Consider the following 15,281-nt stretch of genomic DNA (forward strand, 5'->3'; position numbering starts at 1 on the left):
CAGGAATGCTATGGAGCTTACATCAACATTTAATGGTATAAAATTCAAGGGAAATTAAATTGAGATACTGTTAGTATCTATAGTATGTGAAATCACAACTAAAAACTTCTGCTCTTTGGAATCCTGAATTACAAAAGAACCACTTATATGCATCTCACCCAAAGAAATTCAAATTCTCACCAGTATCAGAAATGTTAATGCTAAATTGTCTTCTATACTTCCTGATACTTACTGGAACTTTCTTAAATCATTATTGAAGAATATCTGAATGTGTTATAGTCTCAAAAGCTAACTCTAAATCCATGTTTATATGAAAGTAAATGAAGAAAATAAACTTCAGTGTAAAGATACAGGCGGTAGTTTTCAAAAAACAAGTGATATTTTTCAAAGACAGAAACTATGCATCTGCCTATAAGAAATGTCCTCTACCAACATTTACTTTGTACCAGGATAATTCTGTCTGTTCTCCCTCTTTTCTACTGAGGTATAACTGACCTATTAATTTCAGGTACATAAGTGATTTGATGTTTGTATACACTGCAAAATGGCCATCGCAGTAAGTCTAGTTATCCACAGCAACAAAAATTTTTTCTTGTAGTGAAAACTTTTAAGATCTAATTTTCCCCTAGTTACTGTTCGGCTATCTAACATACAATTCACACAGGAAAAGCAGAATAAAATGGTACAATCTCTCCCTTTATTCATCAACATTCAGAATAAGAAACTAATACCCATGCAACCTCTTATGGTGATCAATGAGGGTTTTTTTTGGTTTTGAATATTCTTTCAATAGCTTTCAACCTTGCAGGCAAAAAGATTACAGCCCAAACTAAAATACAACGCTTGACAGGTACTGATGACTGTATCTTATTCGTAATCACATTCTGCAGGTAATTTTTGTTACTGATATTTTCTTCGGTTTAGTAACTACTCCTCTCTGTAATAGCAGAGAAATAAGTCAACACTTTTGTGACTGGGAACCAAACATATAATGAGCCAGCACTGGAGAGTTAAGTGGCTAGTCTCAAAGTTCTAATGCTACAACTGGTATGAATGGCAAAAAGACAGGCTAGACCTGCTTTAGAATCCTAGATTATAGAAAACCAGTTATCTATTTGTATCCACGGTATAAAAACGAATATTTTTCTTCTATTTGAGAGGGGATAAAAAACTAAGTTTAACACATTGGGCAGATCGGGTCAGCCTGACCCTGTTTCACCATGGTCCTAAAGCAAAGGGGATGGAACTGCTTAGTTCCTTGAGCGATTACTACTGCATGGATGAAGAGACCCCTGATTTCTAAAGCTTGTAAGGGAATCCCAAAATTTACATTTGAATAAAAATTACAAACAAAATGTCTTTTGCTTAACTTAATGTTAAGTATTATTCTTTTATTTTGCCTGTCTGGGATTAAAAAAAAAACAACTAACCTGGGTCCATTTATGGTTATCGCTTGTTATTGAATGTACATCACAGATCAAAGTCTACAAAAAATAAAAATTAAAAAAATACATTAGTATTTAGACAAACATATGAAGATATTTAATAAATAAAACTCTAAATAAAACGTAAAATTCCTTTATTTATTTATTTATTTTTAAGATTTTATTTATTTATTTGACAGAGAGAGAGACAGCCAGCGAGAGAGGGAGCACAAGCAGGGGGAGTGGGAGAGGAAGAAGCAGGCTACCAGTGGAGGAGCCTGATGTGGGATTCGATCCCAGAACGCCTGGATCATGCCCTGAGCTGAAGGCAGACGCTTAACGACTAAGCCACTCAGGCGCCCCTAAAATTCCTTTATTTTTTAAGATTTTATTTTTAAGTAATCTGTACTCTCAACTTGAACTTACAACTCTGAGATCAAGAGTCACCCACTCCACCAACTGAGCCAGCCAGGTGCCCCTAAAATACTTAAACATTCCTTACCTGCATTGTTGGTCGTAAGAGAATATGCCTACTTTGGTAACCAGGAGATTTCATATTACTGGACTGCCTGTAGTCACGTATTTCTGCTATGACACATCCACAATGAAAAATATTAACCTGTTTTGAGTGAAAATATTTAAGTAAATGTCATTTTTTAAAAAGCCTACATAAGTGTGTTTACATTCAATGTTTCAGGTTCTTTACATGCTTATGCAATACTTCTGGCCACTACATAGTCTTAAGTGGCCTTCCTTACTATTGGATTTACCACTATATAAACTTTTCCAAGGATTATTTTATTTTATGTTCATCACTATGACTCAAGAAGCAGTTTAAAATCATTTAATGAATTCTAGTTATAGACTGAATTTTGGCATTTATATACTATTAATGTTATAAATCACTGGAAATGCTGTTCTTTGCTATACTTTGCTAACTTTGTCATTCTTATGAAGTTTGTCTTTGTTATAAATTGTAGTCAACCCTGCCAGAGTTTCAGTTTTTGGATACAACTACTATTTGCTCTGCGAAGATTTCCAAAAATATGACTGTCTTTATTAATAAAAGGAAGAAAGCTAACTATAAATTCAAATACTAATTTTTGGCTAAACATATTGTTTTCTAGTCCAAAGGTAAGAACCTCATCACTCAAGTCTTGCTAATAACAACCTGCCACAGACACTTACAATATTACGTTTTTTCATCCTTTCACAATTTTTACTGGGGACTTTCTTTGCTGAGTTATTATGCTTATTTTTTTTTAACAAGTATTCTTTGAGCCACGACGACGTGAACTATATGCCAGGCCCTATCCAAGAAGCTTCACAGATAACAGTCGTGGTGGAACAACATTTGCTCTTAGAATGGGAAGAAAGGCAATAAACATGTACAGAAATAAAGATAATCTTAGATAGTGATGAATGCTAGAAAGGAAATAAAATAGGGAGGCGCTAACTTAGATTGTATGTTCAGATAAAAACCTTTCTGAGGGAGTGACTTTTTGGTGAGGCCTGAACCACAAAAGGGCCAGACATCTGGCATAGATCATTTCAAATAGAAGGAACAGCAAATGAAAGGTCCTTAAGGTAGGAATAAGGTTGGTGTGTTTTAGTAGGTAAAGAACAATGGATGGTTGCAGTGTAGTGAGTAGGGATGAGAATCAGAAGATGAGGACAAAAAGGCAGGTGTTTTGTACAGTGAGAAGACTGAAGATTTTAAGCTGGGAACTTTTTTTTCTCCTATTTTTTTGTTTTATAAGCTTAATCTAGCTGTCTGTGGAGAATTGACTTCTGAGGTTTTATAATGAAAGCAAAAAGTTCAGCAAGGTAAACACAGCAGGCCATGACCATATATATTTTGAAGGCACAGGTAATATTTGCTGATGGACTGATTATGAAAGGGGAAAGCAGGGTCATAGATAACAAAGACTGAAACTCGTTTGGGAGATAGAAACTAAAAAGTTCTGTTCTCGTCATGTTAAGTTTGAGGAAACTGTTACATATCCTAGTAAATATAAGTTTGGAGCTTGATGGAATAGTCATGGAGAGAGATATAAGCAAGGGATTAAATGTCATTTTAAAACTCATGACACTGGTTGAGATTATCCAGGGTCAGTGTTACTAAAGAAAAGAGGGCACAGGATTGAAACCTGAAACCTTTCACGCATATATGAAGGGAACAGAGATGACAGTAAAGAAGACAGCAAGAAGACAGACAAGAGGAAAACCAGAATGTGATGTCTCAGAAGCCAAAAGAAGAGTGTTTCAAGGAGGAAGCAGACATTTGCATCAAACTTTGCTGAGACCAATCAAGATGAGAGCAGAAGGGATGCCTGGGTGGGTCAGTCAGTTAAGCGGCTGCCTTCAGCTCAGGCCATCATCTCAGGGTTCTGGGATAGAGCCCTGCATGGGGATAGAGCCCCGCATCGGGACAGAGCCCCGCATCAGCAGGGAGCCTGCTTCTCCGTCTGCCTGCTGCTCCCCCTGCTTGTGTGCTCTCTCTCTCTGACAAATAAATAAATTAAATCTTAAAAAAAAAAAAAGATGAGAACAGAAAAGTGACCAGTTGATTCAGTGCCATGGAGATCACCGGTGACCTTGACAAAGCTGCTTCCATGAAATGTTGATGTTATAATGCTCAAAGAGATAGGCAGAGAAAAGAACGGGATGTGAGAAAAAAGATACAATGATTACATACAATTCTGTGAGTCGCTCTGCTGTCAAGAAAAGCAGAATTATAGAACAGTAGCTGTAGAAGGACATGGGGTCAAGGGAAGATTTTTTTTTAAGCTGAGGACCACAAACTTGTATTCTTTATCTAGTAGAAAGAGAGGGGTTACAGCTGCAAATCCTCGAGGGGAAGGAGAATCCAGAATACAAGAAGAGGACATTTCTTAGGAACAGCATACTTCATCCATTTTAACAAAAAGGCAGGCAGAAAGTGTGAACAGAGATGTGGATGCTAGCTGACTAGGACTAGGAGAAAATGGAAATTCCCATCGGATGGCTTCTTTTTCCTAAGTACATAGTACTGCTGGAGTGAAGCCAAGGAGTAAATAGTTTCTCCCATAATCCTGATTGTAGGTATAGGGAGATTTCCAACAAATGAATTAACTGGTAAAGCAATTTTAGAAGAATCAACTAATCTACACATTTCAGTAAAGCCTAAAGGGTGAGTATCCCACAATAAAATGGGTTACCATATAACTATGTCTAATGTCTCACTTCATGTTCTAAGCACCATCAGGAACATAATCAAGTATTTATAACAAATGTTATATAGTTGACAAATCTAACGACATTTTTATTTTTTTCCAAGATTTTATTTGAGAGAGAGAGAGCGTGTGCGCAAGCATGCGCAGTAGAAGGGAAAGGGAGGGAGAAGCAGATTCCCTGCTGAACAGGGAGCCCAATGCGGGGCTTGATCCCAGGATCCTGAGATCATGACCTGAGCCAAAGGCAGACACTTAACCGACTGAGTCACCCAGGCACCTCTCTAATGACATTTTAAAGAGAAAAATATTGTACCTGAGATTTTTCTAGGAGATCAACCAAAATAGGAGGTAATTCTTCTGCATCCAAGTATTCAAGCAATTCTCCTTCTTCATAAGGCAGTCGAATGGTCTCAGAATCTTAATATTAAAACAAAGTTTCTGAAAAATGTTCGGGCTCACTACAAAGCTTAGGTGTATAATTTAAATGAGTTTCCATTTAAAAAAAAAGAATAAATCTCAAAGACTTTCTTCTAAAGTCCTTCTTTATTTAAGTCTTATGAATGAATCACTTCACATACTACTAAAAGATTTGGTAAATTGTACACAATTTTAGGCCAGAAAGGAGAAAACCCCTAACACACTACAGAAAAGAATCTGGCATAACGACATAATGCAAACCACAGCCAGCAGGTACAATAATCAGAAAATCGTAAAATTCCAACACTGGTAACTTAAAGTCCCTTGAAGACTACTTAATCTAATCTGAAAATCAGGATAATTTGGTACCTCATCTGAAAAATGGTCACTTACAGAATAAAATTCTGTTACATTTTATAATTATCAACAGAAGAAAAAATCTTTAACTGGATGATTTCCTTGTAGAACCCATATCATCTTCACCATATCAAATTTTTAGATGTCTCTTTAGTGAAATCTAAGAGTGCTTATATTTCAAAACTCTATTTTTAAGTTTCCATAAATAGAAATAAATGTAACTAAATAAGAAAATTATATAAAAGGCAGCAAGTCTGCTTTATTTTGAAGGTTCGAGACTAACAGTATGCTCAAAATACAGAAGAAAAACATAAAACACCTTATTCTACCTTAAAATGTAAATAGCACAGAAAGAAAATTTTTACAATTATTTAAAGGTTAGGTCTTATATAATTTAACTTCAAAGACCTACATCAATTAGAGTTCTTTTCAAATGCATAATCATCTTGAAGATATTTTCTAACAAAACATCGTAAAGAGGAAAATTTGGGCTCATGTTCTTTTATCAAGTCATCACTGATCTGAGGGACAGACCACTTAGCAGGTTAAAAAACTACTTCTGAAAGACAGCACATCCTGCCTCGCAGAGGGATTTTTGTGGCTACAGCTCTCCGAAGGTTCTTACCTGATCCATTTTTTCCCCTGAGCATCAGAGAATATCCCTCATTTCCTGGGTATAGGTTGACCACTAAACAGGACAATGTCTCTTGCATAACAAGCTTCTCTAACAAATTCACATTTCTTCTTAATTTCTGCTTTAAAAAGAGGCAGAGCTCATGAAAATAATCCAGCATAACCTTAACAAAAATGCTAGGATTTAATAAAATCAGACCTGAATTAATCTTTTAGTGCTCCTTCCACAATTATGATCCTGAATATAAGGGGAAGAGTCACAAACACTACAGCCACCAAATATAAGACACATCTATGTAAACTCAATTTTGGTCTATTACTACATTTTATACAAATTAGTTCAAACCACAAAGAAAAAAGTGAGCTATAAAAAATAAAAATGCTGATATATAAAATATGTATTTTTTTTTTTTTAAAGATTTTATTTTTACTTGAGATAGAGTGAGTGGACAAGCAGGGGGGAGGGGCAGAGGGAAAGGGAGAAGCAGGCTCCGCAAGGAGCCAGACACGGGGCTCAATCCCAGGACCCTGAGACCATGACGTGAGCCAAAGGCAGACACCTAACCGACTGAGCCACCCAGGTGCCCCTAAAATATGTATCTCTGCATACAAGCAGAATATAACAAAAATATCTAAATGAGTAACATGTAAAACCATTAAGGGCAAATATACATACACATAAATAAAGAACTAGGGGTATTATCTTTAGTTGTACTGTTACTGGTGTCTACTTTTTAAAATATTTTTCTGGCATAAATTAGATCCAAACAAATTCAACAGCTCTACTTAGTTGTACTGTTAGGCTCAAAGATACCTAGCTGGTAAGAAGAAATAAGAAATTTAAGCAATTTCCTATAAATTCAATATAATAGCTCTTTTAAAACTATTTTTTTAAAGATTTTATTTATTTATTTGAGAAAGGGAGCAAGTGAGAGAGAAAGCTTGAACAGGGAGGAGGAGCAGAGGGAGAGGGAGAAACAGACTCCCCTCTGAGCCAGGAGCCTGATGCAAGGCTCAATCCCGGGACTCTGGAATAACGTCCTGAGCCAAAGGCAGACACTTAACTGACTGAACCACCTAGGCACCCCTAGAAACTACTTTGTGAAAAAAAATCATCAGGAAATATAGTACACATCCCTAAAAATCCATTATTTTAGAAATGCATATGTTTTAAAATGAAACCCACAAATTTTATTTACAAACAATTGAGTCAATACAATAGTTTTGCAGGATCTCAAAAAACAAACCCGAGTATTTTATATTAAACATGTATATATACAGTTATGTGCAGAGACAAATGATAAATTTATTGTAACCATGGAACAAAAACCACCAGCATTTCGAAAATTTTAAAAAAATGAACAAATCAACAATTTATTAAAAAAAAATAATTAGTGGAGGGGCACACCTGGGTGGTGCAGTTGGTTAAGCCTCTGACTGAGTTTTGGCTCAGATCATGATCTCAGGGTTGTGAGATCAAGTCCCGTGTCAGGCTTCGCACTCAGCACAGAGTTATGTCTGAGACTTTTTCCCTCTTCCTACACACCTCTCCACTCTCAATCTCTCTCTCAAAAACAAAAAACAAAAAAACAAAAACAAACTAAAAAAAAAAAAGATTAGTAGAGAGACACTAAAATTTTAAAGTATTTTCCAGTGTAGAGAAAACCTAACTTGACATAAGACAGAGCAGTCAGATAAACTGTAACAGTACTCAATATCTCTTCAAGACAAGTTGGTTCCCACTTAGTTCTGAGGTGAACAAAAAATCAGAGGTCAGAAAATTTTTCTCTTAAAGGGCTAGACAGTACTTTAGGCTTGTAGACTATGTATGGTCTGTGTTGTAAATACGTAACTCTGCTGTTGTACCTTGAAATCAGTCACAGATAAGACAAATGAATGGCTGTGGCTGGATTCCAATAAAACTTCATTTACAAAAACATGCATTGGGCTAAATTTAGCTGGCAAATAATGGTTGCCAACCCCAATTTAGAATCTTTATTTACGTATCCTTAGTTCTGTCCCTGAGGTGATGGATATGTTATACTGATTGTGGTCATAGTTTAATGGGAGTACATATGTCAGAACTTATGAAATATATACTTTACATGTGCAATTTATTGTACATCAATTATACCTCAACAAAACTGATGAGAAATGTACCATAAGATTTATTCAATACTTATCTATCATTTTCCCCATGTTAGGATTTTAAAGGCTAGATATTATTGGCATTCCACAAATTTTCTGCCTAAAAGGTAAAAATGTATTATTCTTTTTAAGAGAGAGGGCACAAGGGGCAGAGGGAGAATCTTAAGCAGGCTCTACGCAGGGCTCAATCTCACAACTGAGATCATGACCTGAGCCGAAATCAAGAGTCCAGTGCTTAACTGAGCCACCCAAACACCCTAAATAGTATTCATTTTTAGCATATGTGCTGCCATAGGAGCACAATGGTATTCATCTTTAAATTAAAGAAGCTCATAAAGCTTTTTAAGGCTCTCACAACCCCCAAATCCAAAAGATACCAAGAAATCAATTTGTTACATTTCTACTGCCCATACTTTTATACTAAATAAAAATGAGTTATGTTAACCTGGCCCTGAATTAATTTTTATGACCAAGTTCATCTTTTTTTTTTTTTTTAAAGATTTTTTATTTATTTATTCGACAGAGATAGAGACAGCCAGCGAGAGAGGGAACACAAGCAGGGGGAGTGGGAGAGGAAGAAGCAGGCTCATAGCGGAGGAGCCTGATGTGGGGCTCGATCCCATAACGCCGGGATCACGCCCTGAGCCGAAGGCAGACGCTCAACTGCTGGGCCACCCAGGTGCCCCATGACCAAGTTCATCTTTTATTATCACACCTGAATTTCCTACATGTCCTTATAATAGCTTTAACTTTCCAGTACAAATCATCATGAGAAAATAGGAGCAAAAGATAACATATTCGGTGACTATGCTTCTTTGGGCTTCTCAAGGAAACATTTTCCGTTATTCGGCAAACACTGTTCACCTCTCTTACCTAGGCAGGTGAACTCCACCCAGTGAAAGATTAGCCAAGATTATGGGTCAGCTGCAGAACTGGCTAGTCTGGCTGGAAAAGATGTTAGCTCATTCACAAAAATATAAATCATTGTCTGCTTCAAATTTAACTCCTTCAAATGTCCCTCTTCCTCCACATTTCAAAAGCAATAATAACATAAAAAATTTATACTTACCTTAACCTCAGGCTCTTTTTCACATTCTTCAATATATAAGTCATAAAGTTTTTGAAATACAGATTTTCTAAAATTTAATGAAACAAAATTATGTGACTATTACAATCATCATAAAATGAATGTTATTTTGAAATTTTCCCTAATTTTTTCCCCAATTTCCCCCAAACTGGGGGTGAAGTAGGGGTTGGATATAATAGCTGATTATCAACTTAGAAATTTCTATTGCATATAAAGTACCTCTAACATTTCTAGCACAGTGCCTAGAGGGACTGCAATAAATGGTAGCTATCATCATATTTCCAATAATCGAAGATATCAATCAAGTATTCATACCTTCCACTAGACAGGTATTTCCTTTTAGGAGGTCTCTGTCGGGCACTTTCAATGACATACTAAAAAAGAAAAGTTTATGAAAACAGTTTGCCTTTTGTTTAGTGCACGAACAGCTCTATTTTCAGTACACTTAAAACATGTGAAGACCAAAACGACTAGTCACTCAAGTCTCTGATTCATATTAAATTACACCTTGTAGGAAAAACTACTTAACTTCTAAATTTATGTTACAAACAAATGAAATTTAAACCACTAAAATTAAGCACATTTCACTGCTATTTTATAAGCAAAATCATAGTTTCAGAACTTTAATTTCACAGGTCAGAATTATTCTCAAATGTTTTATGGCTGTTCAGAATATGCACAGCATATCCAATTGCAAGAACTCTATATATTTTTTAACTATCCTCCCCTTTGAGTAATTAGAAAACTTATCAAAACAGGAAAACATAATTTTATAAATTCTATGTCTTTGTTCAGTAATTTTTATTCCACACCATTATCTAAGAATTCCAAATAAGAGATGACCCAAACCTCATCACAAACTATTTTTATTTATTTATAGAAGTATATGCATAGTTATCCTAAAATTATGTTAATGTACTCCCTCGAGAACCACATACAAAAATCTCTTAAAACTGAATTTTGCTAATTAAGACAACACTACTTCAATATGTAACTTAGTCACACCTCACCTCAGCACGATCCAAAGCTAGTTCTAAAGCTTGTTGCTGTAAAAAGTAAACAGTGTATTTGGTATTAGTTATTTTCACAAAAAATAATTTAATATAACACTTCTAGCTAAATGTTTATATGTTCTATTTTCTAAAACATGTCTAACATATTTTCCCTTATTTTATATCCAACCACCCCACTGTTATGTTCAAGATATATTACAAAGAAAAATCATGTCAGTCTTGGGCACCTGATTATGACAATAAATTACATAAAAAATGCTAAAATAGTTTTCTCTGGCTAGTGTTTATGGAGGCTGATACAGAGCCAAGGGTTGGATATAGAAACTTTTTATAAACTTCAAGTTCTTCAACATTCTAAAAGCACCATTCAGGAAAATATACAGCCATCAAGTATGTAATTAAAGTGAAGCAAAGATTAACTCTCCTAATCTGCTAGGAACCCTGAAAATTGGGGGTGCTGTTATATTGGTACCTAACACCAATTTAGAAATTCCTAATACCTTAATGCAGAGAATCTATAAGGTTTCTAGGTCAGTGCCTAGTAGAAATGCAATGAACCCTAGCTATCATTACCATGTTTCAACTTTAAGATACCATCAACTGTAAGTATGCATCAATATCCTAGGTAATATTAAGAAAAAACTACAGCCAATTATAATTTCAAGATGTCCTTAATTGTAGACTCATTAACTTAATAATATTAAAATATAAAAGAAAATACATCTAGAATTAATGAAATAATAGTTTAATTACCGCACACAGGGCTTGAGAATATGTAATAGATATATATAGATATATATCTCTCTCTCTATATATATATCTACATAGAGAAATATATATAGAGAGATATATATGTCTATATACACTTATATAGATATATATAGAAAGAGATATATACACATATATATATAATATATAATAGATTCCCACCCTTCATCCATTTCTTTGAGACCCTTTTATCAAGGCAAGAGAAGGAAGAAGGTAAGCTCTGTCTTCCTCATTTGTAAAACTTTCTCATGTAATGACATCTAAGAATAAAAATGCTAGGTTTTAAATAAGCAAATTTAACACCAATGATCTCTTTCTAATTTTGTGGTTTGGGTACCATATAGTGTTACAGTATTTTTCATTCACAACAATAGTCACCTGTAATTTTTAATTCCATTAAGAGGCAGAGAACTTTCATTTTTTATTAACAAGGGCCTACATTTTTCTGTTTTATTTTGTAGACTCCAGTAATTCTACCTACTAAATTCCATGGGGTAAAAACTAGCACCCACCCAAATCCCAAAGAACGCAATGGGAGAAATATTGCCAGCCTTTGGAAATCATGGAAATGTTTAAGTGACCCTGCCACCCTAGTCCTAGGGATGGAGAATTCATATGATGACAAAAAGTAGCTGGTAACCTTTTAGATTGCAATTAAAAAAAAAAAAAAAAAGACACTCACATTACCAAACATCTAAAATGTAAAAGTGAAAAAAGCCTGAAATATACCATCATTTCAAAAAAGTTCCGTTAAAATAAATTTATACCAATTTAATTTATGAAAATAATCTTAGGAGCAGAGATTCCTAATGAAACTGGTTCCCAGGAATCAAGATGAGATTCTTCAATATAAACCATTTTCCAGCACAAAACTATAACTCTAGATATGCCTTTTAATATATAAGGTTCTTTTATTTTTGTCACAAAAAATCTTAAAATAAGTTTATATAAAAAATTATAATAAACACAATCAAATGTATACTCTAAGACAATTGGCTATTGTGAGTCTTCTCAAGTAAATAAATGTCTCATCTTCTGAAATCAAAACTTCAAAAGCTCTAGTGAGATATAACTGCTTATGTTTATACATATCATTTATTCACTACCTCCCTCTAACACCTAAGAGGGAAGTGATAGTTAATATGGGTGCAAAATGTAAGTTGAGGTCAGCACCTCATTGTGACAGCTCTACTTTTAGCAGGGCATTGGTGGATAGGCAAGATCAGAAGAGAGGATACATGTTTTCAAAGATTTATTCAGCACCGCGGTCAGTGTTTATTTTTTCATTGTTAAATGGTGCTGCTTCTTTCAAACACAATAAAGTGATTTTTTTCCCCTTTGTCTTTAAATTTTTTCATGGCAAAAGGTAAATGCCCAGTCCCAAGTTTTTTTAATGACTCTAAGTTAGTGAACAGAAATGTGCCATTAGAAGGCTAACATTGACGCTGCTTAGCAGGTTACACTTGTTTTTAAACTTAAAAAAAAAAATCTAAATTTAGAGGAACTTTAAAATATGAAAAACCTGTGCCCCCTCCCATTTGTATTTATATCCATCCTCCTTGCCAGTGATTTGACTTTGGCAAGTGAAGTAAATATTTTTTAATGCTTTACAAACATAAGGACAACTTATCTTTTTTAAGTTAGACATAATTATAACATGAATTAAGAGAGGAGTCCCCTATTTTCCAGAGAGGATTTTGCAGGTGACTGATTAGTAATTTCCCAGATAGGGTAACTTAAGCATACATGAGTATTTCTGTACCTGTGATACAGATATTTTTATAGAGATAAAGGAAGAGAACACTCTGAAACACAAATAAGAACATATGAGCTATAGCTTACCATTGTGGTATAAAACAGGGGTCCAAAAAGAAGAGAGAACTTATTTGCGTTGATGAAGAGGGGTGAAAACCATGTCTTTAATATCGATCTTATAGCGCTAAAAAAGCAAAAACAACAAAACCCCCACATTAACAGAAAGCTATTAAGAGAAATCAGATTTTTTGTTATTAAGGAAAATTACTTAAGAAATAGAAATTTTTGAACATATTTTTAAATAATCAGAAACAATAAAAATCATGTCACCGTCTTTCCAATTGTTGAAAAGTACAATTTTAACTAGGTAGGGTAAAATAAAGTTTGCAAATTAGAATCATTACTCGCTTTCTTCAAAATATCTAATATCCAGGAGAGAAAAGAATACATGTCTTCACACTTCTCTCCATCACCACTGTTGCTACTGTCATTGTTCCTATGGATTATTTTAACAATCTCTCCACTAACCTTTGTCACTGTACAGTTCACTTTACAAATCATACATTTCATCATACCTGCTGATAAAAGTCCTCTAAAGATATTCTCCCAAATATCCCAAGCTACATTTTGCAGATACAGCTCCACTCCCTCTAGCCGTTCCCCTCTTCAAGCAAACTGGATACACTGCCGAAGAATCTTCTTCCTCTAACACATGGGTTCTCACCCTAGCTGCACAACAGAATAACCTGGGAAGCTTTAAAAAGTGGTATATTCATGCCCTACCTTCCAGTGATTCTGATTTACTGGTCTGGATTAGGGCCAAGGGATCAGCATTTTTTGAAATCTCCAGGTGATGCAAAGGCTAATTTTACCTAACCCCCTCTAACTTGTGTGTCTATACACCACTAAGCTATAAAAACCACATCCTCAAGTGACAGGAAACACTATTCTCTACATGAAATTGTTTTTTGTTTTTGGTGAACCCAAAGCTTAGGTTTTGCCAGTTTGGGTTTAAGAAACAAACAAGAACAAAAAATAACAGGCACCATCCAAGTTCCAGGAATAATAATTTAAAAAGACATTAATCCTACCTTCCAACAGTTCGTAGATTTAATGAGTTTAAGTTAAGGTGAAAATTTCTGACCACTGAATCTGAAGATGAAGGTACGCCAGATACAGGCAAAACGTGATGACTTTAAAATTAGATCTCCCGTCACTAAATTGGGGAGGGGGATGGGAAGAGGAAGGCTTCGCAACTTTAAATTATTTAAGTATTACAGACAAAAACCATTAACTACGTATACAATTTACAAACCAAACATAAATCCTGCATACAGGATTTACCAGAATCCTGTGAAAAAACCATTGTAATTATCGTCTCCATTCTACAAAATAAGGCACTCAAAACAAAGACTTTCCCAAGATCACACAAGACTGGAATTCAGACCTCTTTCAATTTTTAATCTTAGAGTCTTTCTACTAAAGCTTACGACCTTCATGCCATTCAATCCAGCACTCGTTTCTAAATTTTAAAAAGCAATGCATTTAAAATCCAGATTCTGCTCAGACTAACGTACACCTTTTTTTCTTAATTTTGATCTAACTTCGTATCATGGTTCTCAACCTTAGTACACTATATTCAAACTAACGCCGAAAACCTTGCTAATCACTATTTTCCTACCAGAGACTTTAATGTATGGTACTCAAGAAAACGCAGCCCCTCCTGATGCGATGGTTACAGGAGATGGCTTCCAGAAACAGCTAACTCTTTTATTTCTGAACTCCCGGTAAACCACGGCGAGGATCAATTAATTAATCCAACTGTAAAACTCGCATCCGATTCCACTGCTTTTCCTGATCGACCTGACTCTTCAACTGTTCCAGTGTTGTTGTTTTTGAAGCAATTAGGCTTTACCAACATAACGTCACAACTCAACAGCAAGGCGAACAGCCTTTACTCAATATGGATACCAAGAAAACCTCCCCCCAAAAGGCGCTCCGCGAAATTCTTGGGAATTTCCGTAAATACCTGCACCGGGAATCCAAAAGGCAAAACTACAACGAAAAGCGTTGATTGGAAACACTGCGAGAAGCAACTGAGGCGACTACGAGGGGTGCGGGGGCTCAGCCCAGCCCGCCCCCGTCTTAAACACCTTCCTCCTGCGGGATTCCCAGCTCTGGAAAGCCGCGAAGAGCCACTCGGGAAGACGCTCGCTCACCTCTGACCCCGGCCAAGATCTCGCGCGCCTAACCGTCCGCTGGGGGCTCCCCACTCCCACCAGCCACCGCCCACCTGTGCGGAACGCCGCCGCGCTGGGCCTCATGACCGCGCCCCTGGCTCGGCTGGAAAGCGACGTGCGGGCAAGGGCCCCGCACTGCAGGTTGCAAGTTCCCTCTGTACGTCCCCTCGAGGAACCGTCGCAATTCTGCGGTAGGCCTGTTCCGGCGTGCGCACTTCCGACCC

At 35.9% G+C, this 15,281-nt stretch overlaps 1 protein-coding gene across 15 annotated transcripts in view; it reads right to left on the reverse strand.

Annotated features, from left to right (window-relative positions):
• SUPT20H (SPT20 homolog, SAGA complex component) overlaps positions 1-15,280 on the reverse strand; it is a 39,838-nt gene extending 24,558 nt beyond the window's left edge. For 2 of the 15 annotated variants that reach the window (XM_040622113.1, XM_040622134.1), the window contains exons 1-9: positions 15,111-15,279; positions 12,905-13,001; positions 10,292-10,327; positions 9,597-9,655; positions 9,264-9,330; positions 6,039-6,168; positions 4,953-5,056; positions 1,927-2,043; positions 1,431-1,484 (exon numbers count right to left, since the gene is read on the reverse strand). In XM_040622113.1, the coding sequence (XP_040478047.1) occupies positions 1,431-1,484; positions 1,927-2,043; positions 4,953-5,056; positions 6,039-6,168; positions 9,264-9,330; positions 9,597-9,655; positions 10,292-10,327; positions 12,905-12,907 (570 nt within the window). In that variant the 5' untranslated portion in view covers positions 12,908-13,001; positions 15,111-15,279. Of the gene's footprint in view, positions 1-1,430; positions 1,485-1,926; positions 2,044-4,952; positions 5,057-6,038; positions 6,169-9,263; positions 9,331-9,596; positions 9,656-10,291; positions 10,328-12,904; positions 13,002-13,908; positions 14,034-14,846; positions 14,993-15,036 lie in introns of those variants that run through there. The other 13 variants (XM_040622147.1, XM_040622127.1, XM_040622143.1 and 10 more) reach the window with 11 other exon arrangements.
• Between the last annotated feature and the right edge of the window lies 1 nt (position 15,281).

This window comes from Ursus maritimus, unplaced genomic scaffold (assembly GCF_017311325.1).
Source record: "Ursus maritimus isolate PB19 unplaced genomic scaffold, ASM1731132v1 scaffold_10, whole genome shotgun sequence".
Lineage (NCBI taxonomy): Eukaryota > Metazoa > Chordata > Mammalia > Carnivora > Ursidae > Ursus > Ursus maritimus.